Below are 21837 nucleotides of genomic sequence, written 5' to 3' on the forward strand. Positions count from 1 at the left end.
GTAGCTATGAGGGGAGGGAACTGCTCTACTTGCCTTTAGGAGGCAGCATGGTATGAACCTATTGTGGTGCAAGTCTCCCCCTCCTTTCAGCATCCCCAAAACACCGGACAAGCAGGAGCCGTGTTTATGCAGGGGTCCTGCTAAAGCACCCCCAGTGCTGTTCTTGGGAGGTTGCACTATTAGGGACTGCCACACACTGGGGGGGACCAAGTGCCTTTCTTTTCAGGAGAGAACAGTGAAAAGGGTGTCGAACAACGACCACGCTTGGGTCCCCACTGGGGACCTGCTAAGGAGGGTGGTGCTGGTGAGTGGGGCAAGACTCCAGGTTGGAAGTCTAAGGATGCCCTGTGTGTACCTAAGGCTCTTGGGTATTCCTAAGGAATTGCTTTGGGGGTTGATCAGTCATTCTAAAAGACTTGCACTTCTCTTAGAAATTTACTCAAACTTTCTAAATAGGAAAAGTGCACAGCTGGGTCTTTGTCTGAAGGGAAGTTTAAATGCTTCGATTACAGTATTGGTGTTTGCAGAGCCCAGATCTTGTAATCTTTTATATTTGTGCTTATACTTATTGTCATCTTTAAAATGTATTTCAATTTAAAACCTTCATTGAAAACACGTTTCCCAGCAAACTGCTATAGTATATATATAAAATTAATGTAATTAATGAAAAGATTCTCAAGAGTGGAATCTTAAAAAAAAAAGTCTACTCTTTTACATAATTCTGTTACCTTTGAAATTGTGATTGTTTTAAATCAATAATATCATTGTCAGCACATTCTCTTTCTTGAAAATAGAATTCATCTGGTACTGGAAAATTAATGTTTTGCTTGAGGCTTTGCCCTTTACCTAATGTAAATTAGAGAAATTGATTAACACAATAGAAAAAAGTTACACCTTCCCCTGTAATATATTTTTGATAGCTGTTGCTTGATAAATTAGTATATTGTGTGTTTTTAAATGAATATGATTTATTGCTGTTGTCTACCATATGAAGAAACACAAAAAAATTGTTTGCAGGATCATTGACTTGAACATATCAATGGCACTGTTGGACAATTCTTGCTGAGTATTAAGATGATTTATGTAACAGACCGAAGGTTTCCACAGTAATGCATTATAGTCTCAAGCTATCAAGCCTTGTTCATGCAGAGACAAAAGAAGCTGAAAAACACTTGCTTCTGAAGGTCCTCCATTTAGAAATTAGAGATAAGGTTGATGCTATTAAAACTCTTAGAAATATCTGCTGTCAAATATAACTTTCAAATGTGCATAAGGTACGTTGCTGTTTTCCCTCTTCTAATGAGCTCATTGTTTTTACATTACTCTTGATTCATAAGTATTTCAGTTATGTAACAATGTGTTCAATAATAGAAGAGGAGACAGCCTGAAGCATCTATCTTTTAAAAACTGGCATCTTTCCACAGTTCAGATGCAGAAGCCTTGGTGCAAATGAAAAATTAAGACACGCTCTACATAGTTGGCAGTACCATTCATTTCATTTAAATTAAATATCTATAGGCAAATTCCCAATTTTTAAGGAACTGTTGCTAATACCAGATTCTGTTGAGTATATGCATGGTGACTGACGCAATCACTGAGCCCACAAACTAGACTTACTTAACGTATGTTGTCTTCTGTGTTGCCATATAGTAACAATTCTGCTCTTTCCAGAGGGATTTATATTGGATGTTTGAATGCTTGCTGCCTCTTGTGGTCAGTCTGTTGGAGGTATCTCCTTTGGTTTCCCTTCTCTGATTAAAGTTTATTAAAATTATTTTGAAACATAAGTAAGTTTTGCTGGCCAATATGCAGTCATCACTGTAGAGTACTTAAGTGAAGGGGCTTTATTTTTATTTCCTTCTTTCTCCTTACTCCCTTTTCCTTAGTTCTTATGCAGCAGATTGTGCAAGCATTTCCCTTATTTTTCTGATAACAATGAGTATCTGGGTTCCTCGAAAATAAATACTAGAATTTTGTGTGTGTGTGTGTGTTATTAGCACAGCAGGATGCTTAGCCCTAATTTGAGTTACATGTTGCTAAAGTAAAGAACTGATCGTTGACATACACCTCCCTACCCACAGTTTTGCCCCCCCCTTCCATAGCTTGTTGCTGGATTTGGCCAGGCTAAGTGGCATAGAAAATAAATTGGAGGGGACCAACAAGGTCATTGTTCAGGAACAAAAGCTTGGACTTGGGCTGGACAGTGAAATCAAGGTTAAGTGTTCATATTTTATTCTGGCAAGCTTTTCTAAAATTCAACTAAATTTCAACTAAAATTGTAGGCTAAGGTGGCATAGATAATGAGGTCTCTTGATCTCAGAGTGGGCATCTCAAAGATCATCTGCTTTATGAAGTTTCCATCATTTGAGGCAGAAATGTCCCTAATATTTAACCCGAAACATAAATATTGCCCTTTAGATTTGGGAAGACATCCTTGATTCAGACAGCTTTTTCATAGTTTCATGTCTGTAAATAGCCCAAATTTCAGGATGCTCAGTTCTGAGGTTCCCACTGTGTAGCTCCCATCTGAAATATACCGAAATCTGCTTATAATAAACACAGGTGTAATGAAAATCCTCTTTATAATAAAGTAAAATTAAAGCCTGTGTCTGTTCAGTGATAAGCAGTGGGTTTAATGGTGTTACTTTGCAGAGGGCTTTCTCTCTGGAACGTAATAAAGGTCCAGGAAGTCCCACTAAACTGAAGAGCTGATAAACACCTCATCCACTCCCACAGTCATGAGATGAAAGCGAAACCACTGGCAAAGTTCCTAGCAGCTCTGTGGTAAAGTAAATAAAGCATTTACTGCTACTCTTTTTTGATTCAAACGTGAAAAGGTGAGCTTGCTAGTATGTCTGTGACCAGCAGAATTAACAGGAACTATTCCCTGTCTTTCTGAATAGAGAAAGCCCTGCTGATAGTAAAACCACCTATGAAGGAAAAAACCCTTGGAGGGCAGGGGAAAGACCCTAACCTTTCTCCCCACCCCCAAGAAAAACCTAACAGAGCTGAAGCTACAGGCCACCATTTATTATTAATACGTATGAGCTGTACGTATGAATTGTAATTTGATACAGGGAGTGTAGTCTTCCTTAATGCTTTTGATGGTAGATAACTGCTTTCATTAGAATTTCCAGATAAATGGCTTGGGTTGGAAGAAGAGATGCTCTAAGGAAGCCCAGGGGTCAGGACAGGATGATGACTGGCTTGAGAGTGGGAGCTCTTGCTGCGGGGAAAACCTCAGGCCTGGCCTTGTGTTGCAGTTCCCTTAAAAGTTTTTTGGGTAACAGCATGACATTCCAGGAGAGCCATTGCTAGCACTGGATCAGTTGCGTCAAGGGAACTCCAGATGGTTCCTCAAGAAGGGTTTCCCAGCGTCAAGGAGAGAGATGACAGGATAGTAGGAGAGGGTGTTCGAAGGCTGTAGCTGCTATTGGCAGGACAAGCATATGTCCTGTTCCTCACTCCTTCCCTCCACAGGCAGTTCAACAGCCTTGTTTCCAGGATGTGTTGCGTTTGCTGCAAATGTATACAGGATTATTCGTTTCTGATGTACCAGTGTGCCAAGTCATTACAAGCATCTGAACCATGCTCCTGGACAACACAAACTGGAGTACTGTCATGTTACTGTTGAAGTAGTTTCCCTGAGGAATTTATGTCTGTATATGTTATATACACACGTACTAAGTATGGAAATACCAAATTGGCTGAAAATGTTAGGTGAATAGGGTGCTCTGCAGATGCTTTCAAATATCTGTCCATACCATTAGCATATGGCTTGGATTCCGCCTAGCTTTATTGAAGTAGTAGAATAGCTTATGTCTTAAAAAAAAGGAAAAAATGAAAAACATTATAGGAAGTACTAGTGCTTGACTTATATGTTGTTTTGGTGTGTTATTATTGCCTTTGCTACACTACTCCTACTACTTTAAGAAGCTTATTTAAGCGTAGTTGACAGTAATGTGGTAGGTGATGTGGAATCAAATATACTCTAACTGATTCACAAGCAATAACCATGGTGTGATTTTTTAAAAATAATCAGAGAGCAACAGTCTATTTAAAATGCTTAACCCATATAATATATATAACATTATTATATGGTTACACATGATGCAACGAGTTGTGGAGTTTTATGCCACTAGTGTTGTACTTCCTTTTTAATAACTGAAGCTGATGTCCTAATGGCAGTTCAATTGCTTCCACCATTTTTTGAGGTGTTACTAATTAAAGACACATTTGAAACACAGCAAGTCGAAGTCTAACTAAAGTAAAACTTGGACTATTCACGTATGGCATGCAGAAAGGGTGTACAAATAAGTAGGTTTGCTTAATGCCCCCAATGTTAATGGTGTAGGCACACTCCACTGCATCATGGCTTCTAAAAGCAAGGGCAAATATGACTTACCAATGGGGGTAGACTCACATCAACTTCACATTAAGGAGAGGGCAGGGGCAAGGGGAGAGCAAACTCCTGTGCTGGAGATGAGAAACACAGCTGGAAAGCATAGGCAGAATCAAAGTCCTCATGCATAAGGATGGCAATATCACTTCCAGACCTTCTCCTTTCCCTGTCCTGTTGGTTTCACTCTTTGGGATTTTACTTTGGCCTTTGCAGTCTAGCCTTCCTGTTCTATTTCATACTAAGATATTTGGTAACAGATGTGTAAACTTTGTTGGGAAACTAGCAAAGCAACCAAAACCATGACAATGTGCACTAGAGTAGGTTCTTCTGTGTTCAGCAGCTCACTGAAAACACGTAACACTGTTTGTTGTTGGTCTGATTTAAGTTTTTGTGTCCATGCTCATACAGAGGAGAGTAACCTCAGGCATCAGGGAGGATAGTATTACTATGATGACTAATGAAAACCCACTTTGTTTATAATTGGGCATTGATTCTTCTCTTGTCCTTCTGCATGAATTCATACACCATACTGTCCTCCATTTGCAAACTCGTATTGGGGAAAACATTTTCTTCTAATAGCTGCTTTTTGAAATTGTGCCCTCCTTTTCATCCTTTCTGAAGACACTTTGCAGGAGCAGAATGTATTTAAATCCTTGCGTTTCCAGAATTAACAGAAGCAGCACTCAGAGCAGGGCTGCGTTGCCGCAGAGGGGCAGGAAGGGTGGAACGAGTCTCTGTGCTATAAACCTCCTGACTGTGGGCGTGGGATGTGCAAAGACTGATCACTTGCAAAGGAGATGAGAACTGTGGCTGTTCTCAGAAAAGCAGAGCAGGCTTTCAGCCTGAACCACTGCAACTGATCCCTTTAACTCTTGATTTGGATCATGTGTCTAACCCTGCTCACCTTTTTCCTTTAAGAAATATAAGCATACCCATCCCTGCCCCCCAAATGAGCCTACCTGCTGTACAAAGAATGTAGATAAATAATAGCAATTATCCACCTTGGTGCATTACTCTGACTTTGCCTGTGGCTTTTCCTTGGATCAGATTGAGTTGAATGACTTAATGGCAGCGGACAACAAAAGACTAAACAGTTCCTTTGTGGCTTAACTCATTTAGATGACTGACAAAATGTATGTATCGTTGAGTTTATAGATTAAGAAAGGAAAAATCAGTGTTTTTGAGACATCATAAATGTATTTTTGTAAACACAAAGTATATTCATACAAACCATGTACTATTTCTGTATTTATTTGTTTTTCTTTGTAGCAGAACAAATGCATGGTTCACCTGTAAGCCTAAAAGCAGTATCTTGCTTCTTCACTGTATAATTCTTGATCTGAGTAGCAGGGAGTCTTATGAACAATTTTGAGCCAATGTTAATTTTATAAATTGCATTCCCTTTTCCACAATTCCCATGAAAAAGGTATTCAGCTAGATGAACACTCTTGGAAAATTTTAATAAGACCCTTGAAATCTGAATTCAGCTTGTTTAAAAAAAATCTCTTTCTAATGGAAACTGTGAAAGTATCAGAGATTCTTATGCCTTAGAGGCAATTTTTTTTCCATACGTAATCATGAAACTCCACTGTTATAATATATGGGTGTTTGAAATATTCTCTTTGTTAAATTGAATCTCTGGCTTAGAAGTATGTGAGTTGGGCTCTTTTTGTTTGTTTTATGTGACTTTTATTATTATTCTTGGTCAGCATTCATATGATTTTCATAGCACTTTCTGTATTCTTTTTTCCAGTCTTTTCCTGGCCCAAGTCTTGAAAGTGAAGATTTTAACATACCTCCTATAACTCCTCCGTCATTGCCTGACCACTCCCTGGTGCACTTGAATGAGATAGAGTCTGGGTACCACTCTCTGTGTCATCCCATGAACCACAACGGCCTCCTTCCATTCCACCCACAAAACATGGATCTACCTGAAATTACAGTTTCCAACATGCTTGGCCAAGACGGGGCACTCCTTTCCAATCCCCTCTCTGTGGTAAGCATTTTTAGTCTTCCCCTTCTGTACTACTTTAAGTTGCGAAATCATGGAAATACAGACCTGCTTGAAATCCTCAGAGGGGCCAGCTCCTGCACCACTCAAGTCGTGGAGCAAGCTGGCCTGGCTCTGGGATTTACATCGCACTCCCTATGTCAAATCCGACCCCCTCTGGAGGCAGCGGGGGTTTTACAGCTGAGTTCCTCAAAGCCAGGATGTTACCCGCTGCCTTGAGTAGAATTACTCCTGCTTTACATGGATGTAAATAATGACAAAAGGAGGCTCAAGGCTTTGACTTCCACTGGAGCAGGGTTTGGATCCAGATGGCCGTTGTTCTGTGTTTGTCTGACGAGGCTCTTTCCATTCTCATTTGCATGTGCTGAGAGATGTACAAAAATTTAATATCTCCTTTCTTGTTTACTGCACGTTTGGAAAACAGCAAATGTTATTTCTGATTCTAGGCCAAATCTTATAGCCTTTTTACAGTTCCCAGTCCTTAGCCAGCCAGAATCCAACTGAAATGACTGGACGATTTGCTTATAAAGTCTGTCAGATAGTCATTATGGTCGTAATCTTGGGAAGCCTGATATTATAAATCACTTCTTTGAATGTTAAATTGCTTGCAACAACTGCAGAGCTACTTTACATGTTACATTTTCAAGTGGGCTCTACAAATAATTAGTATACTTCTTGCATAGCCACTCCAGACAAGACCATTTTACGGAAGAGGGCATTATCTCACGTCAATGTTCAATTCTAAGCCAAAGAGTTAAAAATCCCATGGAAGAGGATGGGGCCTTGTGTTGTGTGGGCCTCAGTGGACTTCAGGGACTCTGCTAGATGGGCTGCCCAGGAGCTGCAGATCCAGACAGCCGAAGTTAAGGATCTGCCGTTCCTAGAGATCCAAAGGTCTGGGCTTCTCACTGGAGGATCAGAGGCTTAGGGGAGCTGGGAGGCTCTGCGCTTAGGGACTGAGGCTGTTTAGGCTTCCAGCTTGCTAGCTCCCCATCACATTACCTAAAAAAAAAAAAAAAATCGATCTTGGGAGCCCGGGAGATGAGGCAGCATATGGAGGTTTGTGGGCTGAGGGATCTAGGCTCATCTTGCCATCAGCCCCTCAGATTAACAGCCCCAGAGCCAGGGACTGGGGGGCCATGGTGGCCAGAAAACAGTTAGTTTACAACTAAAATCTGCCTTGTCACAGGGCTTCATTGCAACTTAATTAAAATAAAACTGCCTTGATTTCAAGGAGCTCTGCATTCCCTCTGAGGATGTCCAACAAACTGTACTGCAGGTGGGCTGGCTTCTTATGTGCTGCTTAGTTGTTATTGATTTACTAGGAAGTTGCATGCTTTGTGTTTGAGGTCAGAATCTGACCCCAGGGTTATGTTCAATAATGGGAGGAGAGGCGGAGAGGCAGATTTTCGTAGAGAAATATAAATATACTTCGTGGGAATGTTCTGAATTTTGCTTGCATTTCTGCAAAGCTGATGGCATGCATTAAAGAGCATGAGCTAAATCTTCTGTGGGCTTCTGAGAATCAGAGCTATGAAAGGACTTGAAAAAGTAAGAGAAATGCATGGCACTCCAGACAAGACAAGCGGTATTTCATTGAATTAACCTCTTTTGAGCCCTGGCTATGGCTCAAAACTATGCATTCTTTTAAGCTCTGATGTTCCACATTAACCTCTTGCAACAAGCTCTGAACAAAGGGCTTTGAGAGTTTATAGATCATCACAGAGAATTATTGCATCGAGGGCAAATACAAAAAAGCTGAATAATATAACTAGGCAATTTTGCTGTTGGGACTTATTGCAGACCAGAAAAAATGAAAATCGGACCTCAAGAAAGTATGCGCTAAATTTTGTCAGTCATTTCTGAGGATTCATTCAATAAATGAAGCATGATCCTTGAAGCATCATGGGCTAAGTCAACTGTTACCCCTAACTTCCATGCCCTTTGCACACAAGAGGGCCTTTCAACTAGCAATAGTTTTAACTCAAACTGGCTTGTCCATTAAGGGAATTCTCACATTAGTACAACTGGTAGGATATTAACACCACAATTTTGTATGGCTCAAACACTGTTTGGCAGTGTAGTTCCTCTGATTTGAATGTGATAACTTGAGAGGAATTAACTTGATGGAGATAATTAAAGTTAATTCTTCAGTGAATTCAGTGACTTCTTCAGTGAATAGAATGGCCCTATTGTTCTTTTGGCTTTCCATTGATGAAGAAAGACAGAGGATTTTGTAGAGTTAGCATTCTTTACTTAGCTTTGAAGCTCTTCTTTATAATCCAGAACCTTTTACATTTTTTCTTCAGTATGACTCTTTTCTCTTGATATTACTCATCTGTAAGTTACCTTTTTACTATCTCATCAAACTCTGATCCATTTAACAAGTACTTGCCTAAATCACTTTTATATTGCCTCACATAGAAAATAATGTATAAGTTTCTCCAATCTATCTAAACCCTTGGCGCCATATAATTTCTGGTATATCAACTACCGCTTAGTGTATTTGGAAACCATGTATCTCGCTTCATTTTTCAGGGCACTAATGAGTATTTTTAGAAAAATTATTCTTAGAAATGAATCTGTTGGCTGTTCTCTAACCCTAATTAATTTCACATCTTCAGCAAATTTTACTTATATTGGGACAAATTCAGCTGTGGTGCAATGCGCCTCTGATTGAATTTGGTTGATTTTTTTTTTTTACTTTCAACATCCTTCCTTTTAGCCAGTTTTTAACCCATGTTGGTATTTTAGCAATAATACCTTCCTTTTTGTCTGTGTTAGAACTAGTGAGTGGTTTTCAGTTGGTGTTTTTATAGACAAAGCCTTAATTAATGCTAGCCAAACAAGAGAAAGGAAATACAGTGAGCTCAGAAACAAAGCAGAAAAATAGTTTGTACACTGACTGTAGCATTTTACTTTCATCTCAGCTACCAGGTGTTTTCAGATGAGGATTTCCATGATTTTGGACAGCTTGAAAATTGAGGATGTACCCCTCTTAAAAATCCTTCAGAACTCCCCCCATTAGAAGTCCTGGTTTCATACGGTGCAGCACTCCCTCCAAGCTGCAGATGGAATCCCTTTGAGTAAGGATTGCAGGATTTGCCCCAAGCTCTGTAAGAATTCTCCTCTGTGGAAGTGCTTAAAGGCACATAATAAGAGCCCACTACCAGCTCAGTGAATTCTTATTAGGGATCAGCTTCTTACAGATTTTTTACACTGTGGGAATTGTTTCTAAAAAATTTTACAATGCTGGGAGATTAAAATTTCCTGTTGCCATTTACTGTGTCCGATGCTTAAATTTGGAATTAGCCTTCTTTGAAGTTTTTTTTGATTGATTGGACTTCCTATTGCACGCCCACTACTTTAAAAAAAAGAATCACTAAAATTTCCCTTTCCATTATTCTGCTGTCAGTTCATATATTGGCTTCTATGTTTATGTATTTCTGTTTTCTGCTTAAGTGACATATAGGCACATGCACACGCACACTAATTTATACCATGCTGTCACATACAGATTTCTTTAGGTGCTCATTATATCTGGATATTAGGGGTTCAGAAGTCCACAGAATTTGTGTAGAATGTGACACACAGTGGTATGAACACACAGTCCGGCCCCAGCATGATTGGCCACGTGTGGGAGCTCTCTAAAGTCCTCCTTCAAAATGGACATGACTTCTATTCCTGCTTCTTAAGTGGATCCAATTAGATATAGATAGAGCTGTTTAATGAAAATGTACTGATGGTGCTGTATGCATGTTTGTTTCTATATAATGGAATAGGGATTCCTTCCTGATTTACTACATGCCCCATGTAGGTTTGGTTCAGTTCCAGTTGGGCTTGACCTGCCAGCACTTCTCTGTTTGCATGAATTTTCCTGAAATATTCCAAGGACCGGAAGAAATACCTTTCTAGCATTTGCGAACAAATGCATGTATATACCATCCTTATGAGAATGCGTGTTTATCTGTAAAAATGCTTTTGGATGTGTTCTATAAAAGGAGTTTTACTGTTTGTTCATTTTATCAACAAAATTGTAGACATTTCAGCTTCTTTACTGTATCCTATAGATGATTGCTTTTTTCCCCAAGAAACCAGGGTTAAAAATCACAGTGCTGTTTTTACATAGAGGAAAAAACCCTATTTTGGGAATGCTTTCATTTATAATCTTATGCTGATCTTTTTGAAAATGTGGCTCATGATGGTATACTATAGCAAATTTACAAGAAAGAAATAAAAAGAGACTTTAGTTTCTTGAAATGCTTCAAACTTCTGGGTTTGAAGTTTAAAGTGGAAAAGATGTTAAAAGGCAATAAAATCAGGGGATTTATTTCCCGAATGCTCTACTTGTGCTGGCAACAAAAGCCAGCATAATGTATATACTTAGGTTTATTGTCATTTTTAGTGTACAGTCAAGGCACACTTTGAATTCAAAGGCTACTGTACAACTGTTTTGACAACCACCACATCAGTAGGTAATGTGCAGGACATATGAAACTGAAGCAAAAATGTTTCTTTAGGTCTATAGGGAGTACAGTACATCAATGAATTCAGATATATTAGAGCAGCATGAATTTCTAATATGTTGCTCTTATGGAAAAGACCACTGGCATATTGAATAATGCCGCTTTCAAAGCAGAGCAGAAAATGTGATTACAGACAATTTCACTGCTTTTTTTAAAATAAATATTTTCAAAATCTTGAAGTATTTTATTTCATGTAATGCATAAAATATGTAACAGTGGACTAGAGCTAAAGATCTTCTAGGACACCAAAGAGTAGATGATGTCAGCTATAATTATTCAGATGTGGAATAATAAAAGCATTAGTTTAAAATAAAATGCATGTCACAAAGGCCTATGTCCTTATATAAAAAAAAGCAATAAAAAGCTTTTTTCTTTGCACACTTTGACAGAAGAATAAAAGCAATGAATAATTATTTAACATTATGCCCCAATTCATCAAAGCCTGAACAATTACATTATACTTTTTCATGAATTATATTTTTTAGATATGCAGCCCATGAGAGAGTAATATCTTAAACAAAATGTGGCACTGTATAACAGTGAAGAAAGGGGACAGCTACTTTTTTTTTCCCATTTTTCATCTCAGGTAGAATGAAGCTAGTATTTCTTCTTCATAGTGCAGTTGCTAATAAATCCCATACCAGAGTTTGTTGTTATACTGGGATGTATTTAAGAGATTTTGTTTTACCAGTTTCATACATATTAGTTTAAATTCAGTATTCATGACTCATCTTGAGGCTGACCTATAAGGTTGAATTTTTTGGCACCTTTAAGCATTAGTGCAAACTACTGAGTCAAAGAGAAATGTTTTATTTCTGATGAACAAGATGAATAACTTTCATAACAAAACAAAATATTTGCCCCTTCTAACCTAAGTGTTGAGATTTGAATCATGCTTGGATACTTTTTTCTAGCTTGTATTGCATGCCAGTGGTAGAAGATACTTTTAGTCTCTAGTGAATACTTCACATTTGTGCCTCATTACCAGGCTCTGGTCTTCAGTTTACATCAAAATTTACTGTTATGCTACACAGACCTGCTGCTACCCCAAATTTTATTGCAGTGAGTTATTGCCATCAGAACCACCAAATCATAAAGCTAAGGTCATGGAACACCTTGTGTTAAAGTATTTATTTTTTTCCTCTTATTAAGCAACTTTGTATTCTTGCAGGATATCTTTCTTTTCCTTTTTTTAAAAAAAACCCCATATTTTACAAGCTGGATTTTCTCACTGAAATAAGCCTTGTGTGGCAAAAGGTTACAATAGTTAGTGTATGTTTTGTCAAACAGCCTAACTATAGCCAAATCTTCAGCTGATGTCAGTCGGTATAACTTTATTGTCTTCAGTAGAATTACAATGATTTATTCCATCCAGGGCTCTGGGACATCATGTTTTTCTTTCCTTACTCCTGATGTCTGCTCCACTCTTTTGTCATCAGAAAGACAACAGAAAGGATATGTAGAGGAGCTGATTAAGATGTAACTTGATCAAGGTTTTATAAATACCTGTATATTGCATATCTGCAGTAGAAGGCTCTTCACCATGCTACAAAAAAGCATTAAAACATCTGATGTCTAGAAATTACAGCTGTATAAAATCAGACTAGAAAAAAAGCATGCATTTTTAACAGTGATAGAGATTTACCATTTAGATAATGTACTATGGGAGATGGTTGGTTCTCTGTACCTGAGGATTGAAGTCAAGATGAGGCATCTCAAAAAGATGTGCCCTATCTAGGACTGGTCTAATAACCCACTACAGCAGGGGGCCCAGAACCTTCCCGTGAGTCACATTGTCCCTCGGGGGCTGTTGGCAGTAAACATTAGTCCATGCACACATGGTAGGGGGAGCATTGCTGGTAGCACCTCAACTGGCAGCACCTCTACATTTTTTTTCCTCCCAAGAGAAAATCGGCAGAGTGGAAGAAAGCACCCTGTGGGTGCAGGCTATCAATGGACCCCACCTTCTTCAGGTCATCTAGGACTAGAATTGCTGTGAGAATATTTGTGGCTGGTGTTTTCTATGAACTTAGCTTTTTTTCTGGTCTTAAAGTATCTGGTAAAGCTATACTTTCTGTCTGTAAGCACTAAGAACTTACCTTAAGGATAGAGCAAGTAAATATTTGCTCATTACTGTAGGAAAATATTTGTACACAAATGACCAGAACTCTTTTTAGAATAATTCCAGGTCTCATTTTTTAAATTGTCAATGAAGCTGTTGATTTACTGTCAACTGGGAAATACAGCATTCTGCTTATTTGAGTGTGGTTGTTGAGACTCCATGTGGCTCACATGTTTCACAAATTCAGTAGGAAAACAACTTCAGTATAATTTCAAGGAGCAATAACAAGGTGGCATATTTTATTTTTGAAAACAGCCTTCTGTAGAAAATGCTTTGGTGAACTTTTTTCACAACAGCTACCCATTGTCTGATAGGAATTTATTTTCTACATAAAAATGTAAGAAAAAAAAAAAGTGTAGCGATATTATTGTTTCTTAGACTTTAACCAGATAGGCACAGGCTAAGACATGATGAATGTGGCACAGAGAGAAAGCTTTCAGTTGTGGCTGGTAGATTATCCAACACCTCATATGTGAAGTACTCACAGGAGTGATTAATGCATAAGCAGCATCATAGCTGCAAGTGTCAAACAAAACAGATAATAGAGTATGCAAATAGAGAAAACATAACTCTCAGAAAATGTCAGAAATTCAGGGGTTTCAACAGCAGAGATTGTTGACTTTAATCTACTGCTTTTAACATCACATGTACTTGTCGAGAACAGCAAGATAATGAAATGTTTCTGAAGATTCAGTCTTTGGCAAAAAAAATCTTAGTGATCTTAAGGCCTGAAGATGGAATAGAAGTGAAATGTCTTTCTCGAAAACTGTGAAGATGCTTTTGTAAAGACAAAAAGGAAGGAGAAGCCCACAGTGTAGATGAAAGGGAGAGTTTTGTGCGTCAGGTGGAGTAGCCTCTCCTTCCACCTGTTTCATTATTTAAATGTATGTATTTACATTCCTTGAAACCCAAAAGCAGTTGAGAAGACTGCACACCCTTCATGGATTTGTACTACATTCATCATCTCATCTCATCTTGTTCAGGGAGTAGAAAGATACGTTGTGTGGACAAAACCAGTCCCACTATGGCATGGACTGTCTTAACTCAAGCTGCCATTTACATGCTGGAAGTTGAGATGTGCTGCATGACTCTGCTAAAGGTTGGGACACCAGCAACCCAGAGCTTCATGACAGTGTCACCTGCTGGAATGGAGTGTGAATTCTCCTCATCTAGTCTTGCCTATGTAGAGTCATAGATAATTAACAAAATTTTTAATTGCTTCAGGAGAAAAAACACATTCTTGGCTTGTTCTTTTTCTTTCTCAAGGCAATTAAGAAATGCTTAAAGTGTAAGGATGTCTATTCCTCCCCTGGTCCTTTCAATAACATAAAGGTTCATTTTAGCTTGATGTCTGCCTCTCTATTTTTTCTCCCCTTCATTTATACAAAGTCTGTACAGATGCAGTATGTAAATGCCCTTTCTCATGTTGGGATTCCCTGGGGACAGCATGTAAACCCTTAACCTCCACTGCTAATGTAATGCTGTACTTCAGCCACACGTATGCAACTTAGGAACGTATCTCTGTAGCCTCACTGACACACCTTTGAACTGCATTTATGGTACATTGTACATGCTGCTGCCTCTATATTTGGACAATGAAGATAGATATGAAAATGAATGTTCTTCATTTTCTGTCCATATCATGGATGGACACAGTCACAAAAAAGGACTTAAAGTATGTAGTGGCAGCAAGAAGCCTTATGGAGTGAGGAACATCTCTAAGGCATGCTTGTGCGTATCTTTCAGTTATAAAACCCACAAAAATGAATCCTTTCTGTCTGAAGTCAGGTGAACAAAGGCATTACAGTTTATCTTACAAATTATCAGTGTGTACCCAACATTCCTATTTCAACCAACCTGCGGGGAAGGAAAAAGAGACAAAGAACATGTTACAGGTAGTGACGTGGCACTCCGTGTGCCTGCCCTGACCTGGAGATGATGCAGACTGCATGCTCATGTATATACATATATATGCATACATATATATATATACAGGTATACACATATATACATAGAATCATAGAATGGTTTGGGTTGGAAGAGACCTTTAAAGGTCATCTAGTCCAACGCCCCTGCAGTTGGCAGGGACATCTACAACTAGATCAGGTTGCTCAGAGCCCCATCCAGCCTGGCCTTGAATGTTTCCAAGGATGGGGCATCTACCACCTCTCTGGGCAACTCGTTCCAGTGTTTCACCACCCTCAGTGTAAAAAATGTCTTCCTTGTGTATGTATGTATATAAACATATATGAACGAATATATATGTATGAATGTATATGAAGATATATATGTGTATATATATGTATGTAAGTATGTATCGCACTGTTAATCACTGAAGCCCTCTGCTGGAAAGGGAATGTAAAAGACAGGATGTAGCATCTGCAACATCCCCCTTCTCCCCAAATTGTGGATCCACATTGTATGTTAAGCAGAGACTGAAACTAGAGCCAAATTATTGAAGCAGATGCAACAGATTTAATCAACGTACTGCACATGGCTGCATCATAGAAATTTTTTACCAAATTCCTGGGTTATGAGTGAGATTGCAGTACCTGACAGTAACTTTAATAATAGGTACCTTTGCTATTTGAGTTAATAAAGGAAGTAGCCCAGTTGCTAAAGTGAGAAACGGCATACCTAATGGATGACAAGATGAGGCTGCTCCATATCCCATTTCGAAATTCTACTTCTTGACAGTGGTGATACTGGGCTACAGGTGCCTTCACTTCATCCTTACAAAAGTTATCTAAACTGAAAAACCCTTTGAAATTAGATGTTCTGGTCCTTTAGTAAAAAAGCCCTGTGTGTGGAGAATTTACAGGATCAGGCCCTTGATGAGAATGCAACACTTTTTTATTCAGAGGTGGGACTTCCTTCTTATACACTTTAAGATTACCTTCATTCACACATAAAGAATTTCAGAGATTAACTCAGTAACTAAGCTTCAGTTTCCTACACATGCCTTAATACTCAAGTGTGGGATCTCAGTTTAATGCATTTTATTACACTCCCCTTTCTTATGAAGTAGCATAAAAAGTGTTTAGTGCAATAGGCTTAGTGCCGATCTGGATATTAAGTGCAGCTTAAGTTGCCTGACAGAAAGTGTACAGTGTAAAATAACCACTGGCAAAACTTTTAAAAGTTATTTTTTCTAGAAAAAGTAAACCACAGCATTTGAAGAATAATGCTAGTGGCACTCTGTTCTTCCACAGCACCTTTCTTGTGTCTTGAAGTGCTTTGTAGTCACTAATTAGCTAAGAAGGTAATATGTACTAATAACAGTAGAAATAGGTATTTGCAATATCAGTCCCTCATATCTGTCAAGTACTATATTGTAGAATAGAAAGACATTTACTTTATTAAAAACCCAATAAAAAGTGATTCACAAAATACAAATACAAATGAGTCCCAAGTTGAAAAAGGCTGAAACAGAAAGATCTTAAGAGAGAGGAAGACGATGACTCCACATTGTGGGACCCATAATAACGCAAGTATTACCAGGAGCTGATTTCATGTCTGATGATCAGTAACACAAAGGTGGGCAGCAGTGTGGTGAGAGACAACTTTCAATATTAGAAGTAGCAGAAGTCCTCAAATGTAATAAAGGCAGGAATTAACTGCCATGTGTTACACATCTAATACAAAGCTATTACAGTGACTGCATATAATGATAGCTGAGACATTTAAGCTATCATGCAACGTAGAAGTGATACAGCAGCCTTATTTAAGAGCCATGGAAAAGATGCGAGGGTTGTTTTGCCTGCCCTTGAAATGCAGTCAGCTCTAGGGAGAAGTGAAGCATCTGTTTAACCACAGAGTTTGATGCTCCACTGCCCCAGACTCCCAGGCCCAGGCCTTACGGGCCAGCTGCATAGTACGTGTGTTTCTTCTCACTTGCCATCAGCTTTCATGAATGCAGGGAGGGGAAAATACATGAAAGGAAAGTTCTTTGGCTGTGGCCTGGCCTATGTAATTTTAATTGTGGCCAGCATTGTTGCACTAACTTCGTCATTGGTGGCCTCTGCCTCTGAACTGTGCTTTAGGAGCTCTGTGACTGGCTGAAAATCTCAGTGGGATTTTCGGAAATATTCTGGCCTAGTATTTGTCCTGTCCAACTCTAGCAGGAGCTTTCCCAGAGTTTCAAGAGAAACAGAGATAGCCCTATAGCAGATGCTTTCATTTGTTCATAAATTGCAAAAATTTAGATTTTAGATTATATAGATTAAGGGTGTGTCAGCAAAGGTGTTTGTCAGTAATGATCCACACTCTGCCGTCATAATTCTGAAATGGTTTTCTTTGTAACATTTGGAAAACTAGTGCAAGCTGTAACAAGACTGAAGAGAAGAAATATCATCTAATGTGCTGTTTTGAAACAATTTTTGTTATTTTGATTATCATATAATTAAAGACAGTATAGCAAAGCTGCGCCACAGGAAAAAATTACATGAGTAACCTGACCTCGTGGATCCTGGCTCAGTGCAACCTTAATGTTGTGTTACTTACCAAATTACAGAAATTGGTCCAGAAAGAACCCTAAGGTCCCTCCCTTAATCTAGTCCAAGGGAGGACTTTAAAAGGTCATGTCCCCGAAAGCAGGATGCTCTGTACGTTTGTCATTTCTGGCAGATGTTTGTCTAACTTATTTTTTAGAGAATTCCTCTAATGGCAGCTGCACAGACGACTCAGGCAAGCTCTGGGTACAGATCCTCAACCTTAAAAATTCACCTACTTCACTGTATACATAAAACCCATCAGTCAGCGGAGGTTAATGCAAACCATTTAATCTTTTCAGTTGTCTTTATTTTTATTTTTAAAGTGTGCTTATATATGTATATATTTATATTTATAAAATGTATATTTATCTAAGAATGAATGATAGGTAATAGATGTTGATGGAACAGCTAGGAAATAAATAATCAAGAGGATGTATATTAAATCAGACTGTTTTGGTTCACAGCTGACTTGACCATTTAAGAAACAGTAGAAAAATAATCAGCTTTTCCCAAATCTTATTAGCTTGTAATCATGATCCAGATTGTATTAGTCCATAACCTAAACTGAGCAAAATAACTCTACTTGAAGGTTCAGCTATAGTGTGTTATTTTATGAAATTGTTTATGTGCATATTTTCAATATTATATTTCTTTATTATCATCCATTACTTAGAAAGTTAGGCTGAAGTAATAGATGTTTATGATACTTAAGGAATGTCATTGCAAGTAACAGGATAAAAATAAGCAATGGGTGAAGGTTGGAAAAAAAAAACCTGTAATGTCATCCAAATAATCTGCCAGATAGTGTTAAAGCACTGGAACATGTACGTATGGGAAAATCCTGCACTGACTGGGAGATGGGATGGATGATTTAATAGACCTTTCTTTGAGATGTAATTTCTATAACTGGTTGATACATATACTAGTGTTCAGACATTTGGACTCATTTCTTGTTTGTCTGGCAAATTGTTTCTTGTGAAAGGTTATAAATTACAATAAATAGACTTTGTAGAAGATGAGCTACATGATATACTTGAAAAGAGTTTCTCAGCTGGTTTTCAAGACATCAATGCCAAAGCAGAAAAAACCCAATAGAGTCCTAATCCCGTGGCTTTGCTTGAGTGCAGTGCTAGGAAGGTGCACTGCCATAGATAATATTTACATTTAATAGAGTCTTCTGTGTTCTAACAATAACTTGGGATAGAAAAGATAAAATAGAGAAACAAAAGTAAGTTACTTAGAAGAAGTTTTTCCTCTGGAGTTTGCAACAAAGAATTCACTAATGAAGCAGGGAGGGAGGGGGGAAGAAGGGAAAGCAAGCATTTATAAAAATGTTGATGTAGTTATAATTAGATCCATTTTAGAACCAAAAGTTTTATGGAGAAACTGACAGAAGGATACACAATAATTATAGTTTGCTGACAAGCAGAATAGAGTTTCCTTTTTTTATCTTATGGTTTTAGGAAACCAAACTGTAAATAAATATGCAGTTTGACAGATTGTAATTGCGATCAGCAAGGCGTCTTTTCATTTAATCAGATGGTGTTATTAAAATGGGGTTACAATTAAACATTTTATAATGTGACGTAGGACTCTATTAAAATTCTCCAGCAAACAGTAATTTGCATTTGATGCTTCTGCAACCCATTTCTATTTGCAGAAATGTTATTGGCTGTGACCTTCCAGTGGTTAGGTCTCAGTTTGCTGTTCTCTTCCTAGTTTGATAAATGTTATTAAGTATCCTCTTTCTTTACTTCACAGTGAAGCTTAAAATATTAATTTAGCATTCTTTTATTTTATTATTTTTGACCCTTGTTAAAACTGCATGACATTGGCCAAAGCAGGTTTGCCCCAGAGGAAATGTGGAATTACCTAAGCATAAATTTTCTTAACTTTAGGAACTGTAGATTTGATCAACTATAAGCATGTATCTGAGTTGCAATTAAATGTTTCCAGAGAAAGTAATACGGCTTTTGAAAGATAGAAGTAGCATTCATCATATTGCTGCACCTGAGATATTATTCCAATTTAAGATGACACAAAGCTTTGGATATGGCCCTGACTTTCTGTAGATGTGATTAGGTGATTCCAAGAAATGTAACAGAATGTTTTTCAGGAAAACTTTGAAGCATGACTACTATGATTCTACATCCGTTATTCTCATGTGGAAGTCCACTATTTGTTCCCATAGTTTTGATAACTTAAGTAGGTGTGCTGGTTTTGGCTGAGATAGAGTTAATTTTCTTCATAGTAGCTAGTATGGGGCTATGTTTTCGATTTGTACTGAAAACAGCGTTGATAATACAGGGATGATTTAGTTACTGCTGATCATTGCTTACAACAGAGTCAAGGCCTTTTCTGCTTCTCACCCCACCCCACCAGCGACCTGGCTGGGGGTGCACAAGAAGTTGGGAGCGGACACAGCCGGGACAGCTGACCCCAACTGACCAGAGGGCTATTCCATACCATATGATGTCATGCTCAGAATATAAACTGGGGGAAGAAGAAGGAAAGGCGGGCGGGGAGATGTTCAGAGTGATGGCGTTTGTCTTCCCAAGTAACTGCTACATGTGATGGAGCCCTGTTTTTCTGGAGGTGGCTGAACACCTGCCTGCCAATAGGAAGTAGTGAATGAATTCCTTCTTTTGCTTTGCTTGAATGCACAGCTTTTGCTTTACCTATTAAACTCTTTATCTCAACCCACAAGTTTTCTCACTTTTATTCTTCCTGTTCTCTCCCTTCTCCCACCAGGGGGGAGTGAGCAAGCAGCTGTGTGGTGCTTAGTTGCCAGCTGGGGTTAAACCACAACAGTCCTTTTTGGCACCCAACGTGGGGCTTGAAGTGTTCAAAATAAGGACAGATCTGATTGGAATGTGCTAGATCAAATTTATAGCTGTTATTGCTGTTTAGCTATTAATTGACAGGCTCCTGTGGTTGCCGTGGGGCTTGCTTGCCTTACTGTATATTAGAGTCTAGTGCTCGTTAGTAGCTGCTTTTTGCTTTCACTGCTTGCTGTACTGTTGTACTGCTTATCACCTTACCCTGCTGTGCATTTTGGTAACAGCAATGGCCATGCACCTGGGCTGGCAGATGGCCAGGGCATCGCTGCTGTTTCTGTGGTGCTGTACTGGACAGGCTGGAACTCCACTGTGAACTTGAGTCGAAAGGACTATGACCTGTGGATGAGTCCACACCAGAGCAGGTACATCTTGAAGCGTCTGTGGCCGTGGTTATGTCTGTGCCGTGGCAGGTGTACCTCTGAAGGGATTGTGGCCCAAGTGTAAGTCTACTCTGCAGGAGGTACACCTTGAAGCACCTGTGGCTGTGCATGAGGTCATGCTGGACCATCTCAAAGCGTGTGGCCATGGATAGGCCCACAACAGAGCAGGCACGCCCCTGGAGGGACTGCAGCTATGGGTAAGGCCATGTTGGAGCAGGTTTATTTCTGAAGCGACTGTGGCTATGGGTAAGGCCACGCCGAAGAAGGTATATCTCTGAAGGCCTCATGGCCCATGGAGAAGGCCACGCTGGAACGGGTGCACCTCAAAGCAACTGTGGCTGTGTTATAGGAATTACTATAGCAAGAACCCCTTGTTGCTAGCCAGGCTAGGAGCAAGGGGAAGAGTTCATTGCAATGGCAACAACTAAAACATCAGTGTATTGCAGGTATTCCAAAGCTTCACCCTGTTCCATTGCAGTCTGGATCAGTCCATGGCAAATGGTGGGGCTGTGTTTCCACCTCTGGGGCAGTCGGTTCCAGGTGTACTGGACACCCCTCCAAGTGAAAGCAAACTGTGGCCTGCACTCTGCTGCCATTAGGACAATATGAACAGTCAGAAGTGGTTCAGTATTCTGCCTTCTAAGACTTTTCCAGGCTGTAGCTACTCACTGGGATCACCATCCTCTAAGCAGCAGAAAAGAACAAGGAGAATGATTAGGAGACACAGTTTTGAGCCATTCTTCAGGTGCATGCAGACTCCACTAATGAAACTCTGCATAGCAAATGTTTGGAGTGAAGGGAATGAGTGATTTGCATCAGCAAATTATATTTACAAGGGTGAAACAGTCTTTGAAAATCAGACAACTAAGCCACTGCTCCTTTATCTCACCCTTCTACTTCGGTGGACTTTTTGGAGGAAACATCAGTGGTTTGAGGAAAGGTAACATTTTCCTTACTGGAAAATAATCAGGCAGTGGTTATAAAACATACATTCTTGTTTCTTGTCACTAGTAGTAGACAAAAGAAAGAATAAGGAGGGAAGGAGAAAAAAAGAAGGGGAAAG

General features: G+C 39.0%; 1 protein-coding gene across 4 annotated transcripts in view; it reads left to right on the top strand.

The window, feature by feature from the left end:
- TOX (thymocyte selection associated high mobility group box) overlaps positions 1–21837 on the top strand; it is a 222856-nt gene that overhangs the window by 120868 nt on the left and 80151 nt on the right. For all 4 annotated transcript variants that reach the window (XM_009473046.2, XM_087735504.1, XM_087735531.1 and 1 more), the window contains exon 3: positions 6156–6398. In XM_009473046.2, the coding sequence (XP_009471321.1) occupies positions 6156–6398 (243 nt within the window). The remainder of the gene's footprint in view (positions 1–6155; positions 6399–21837) is intronic.

Source organism: Nipponia nippon, unplaced genomic scaffold (genome assembly GCF_047370975.1).
Source record: "Nipponia nippon isolate SJK-2023a ecotype South Korea unplaced genomic scaffold, ASM4737097v1 scaffold_1, whole genome shotgun sequence".
NCBI lineage: Eukaryota > Metazoa > Chordata > Aves > Pelecaniformes > Threskiornithidae > Nipponia > Nipponia nippon.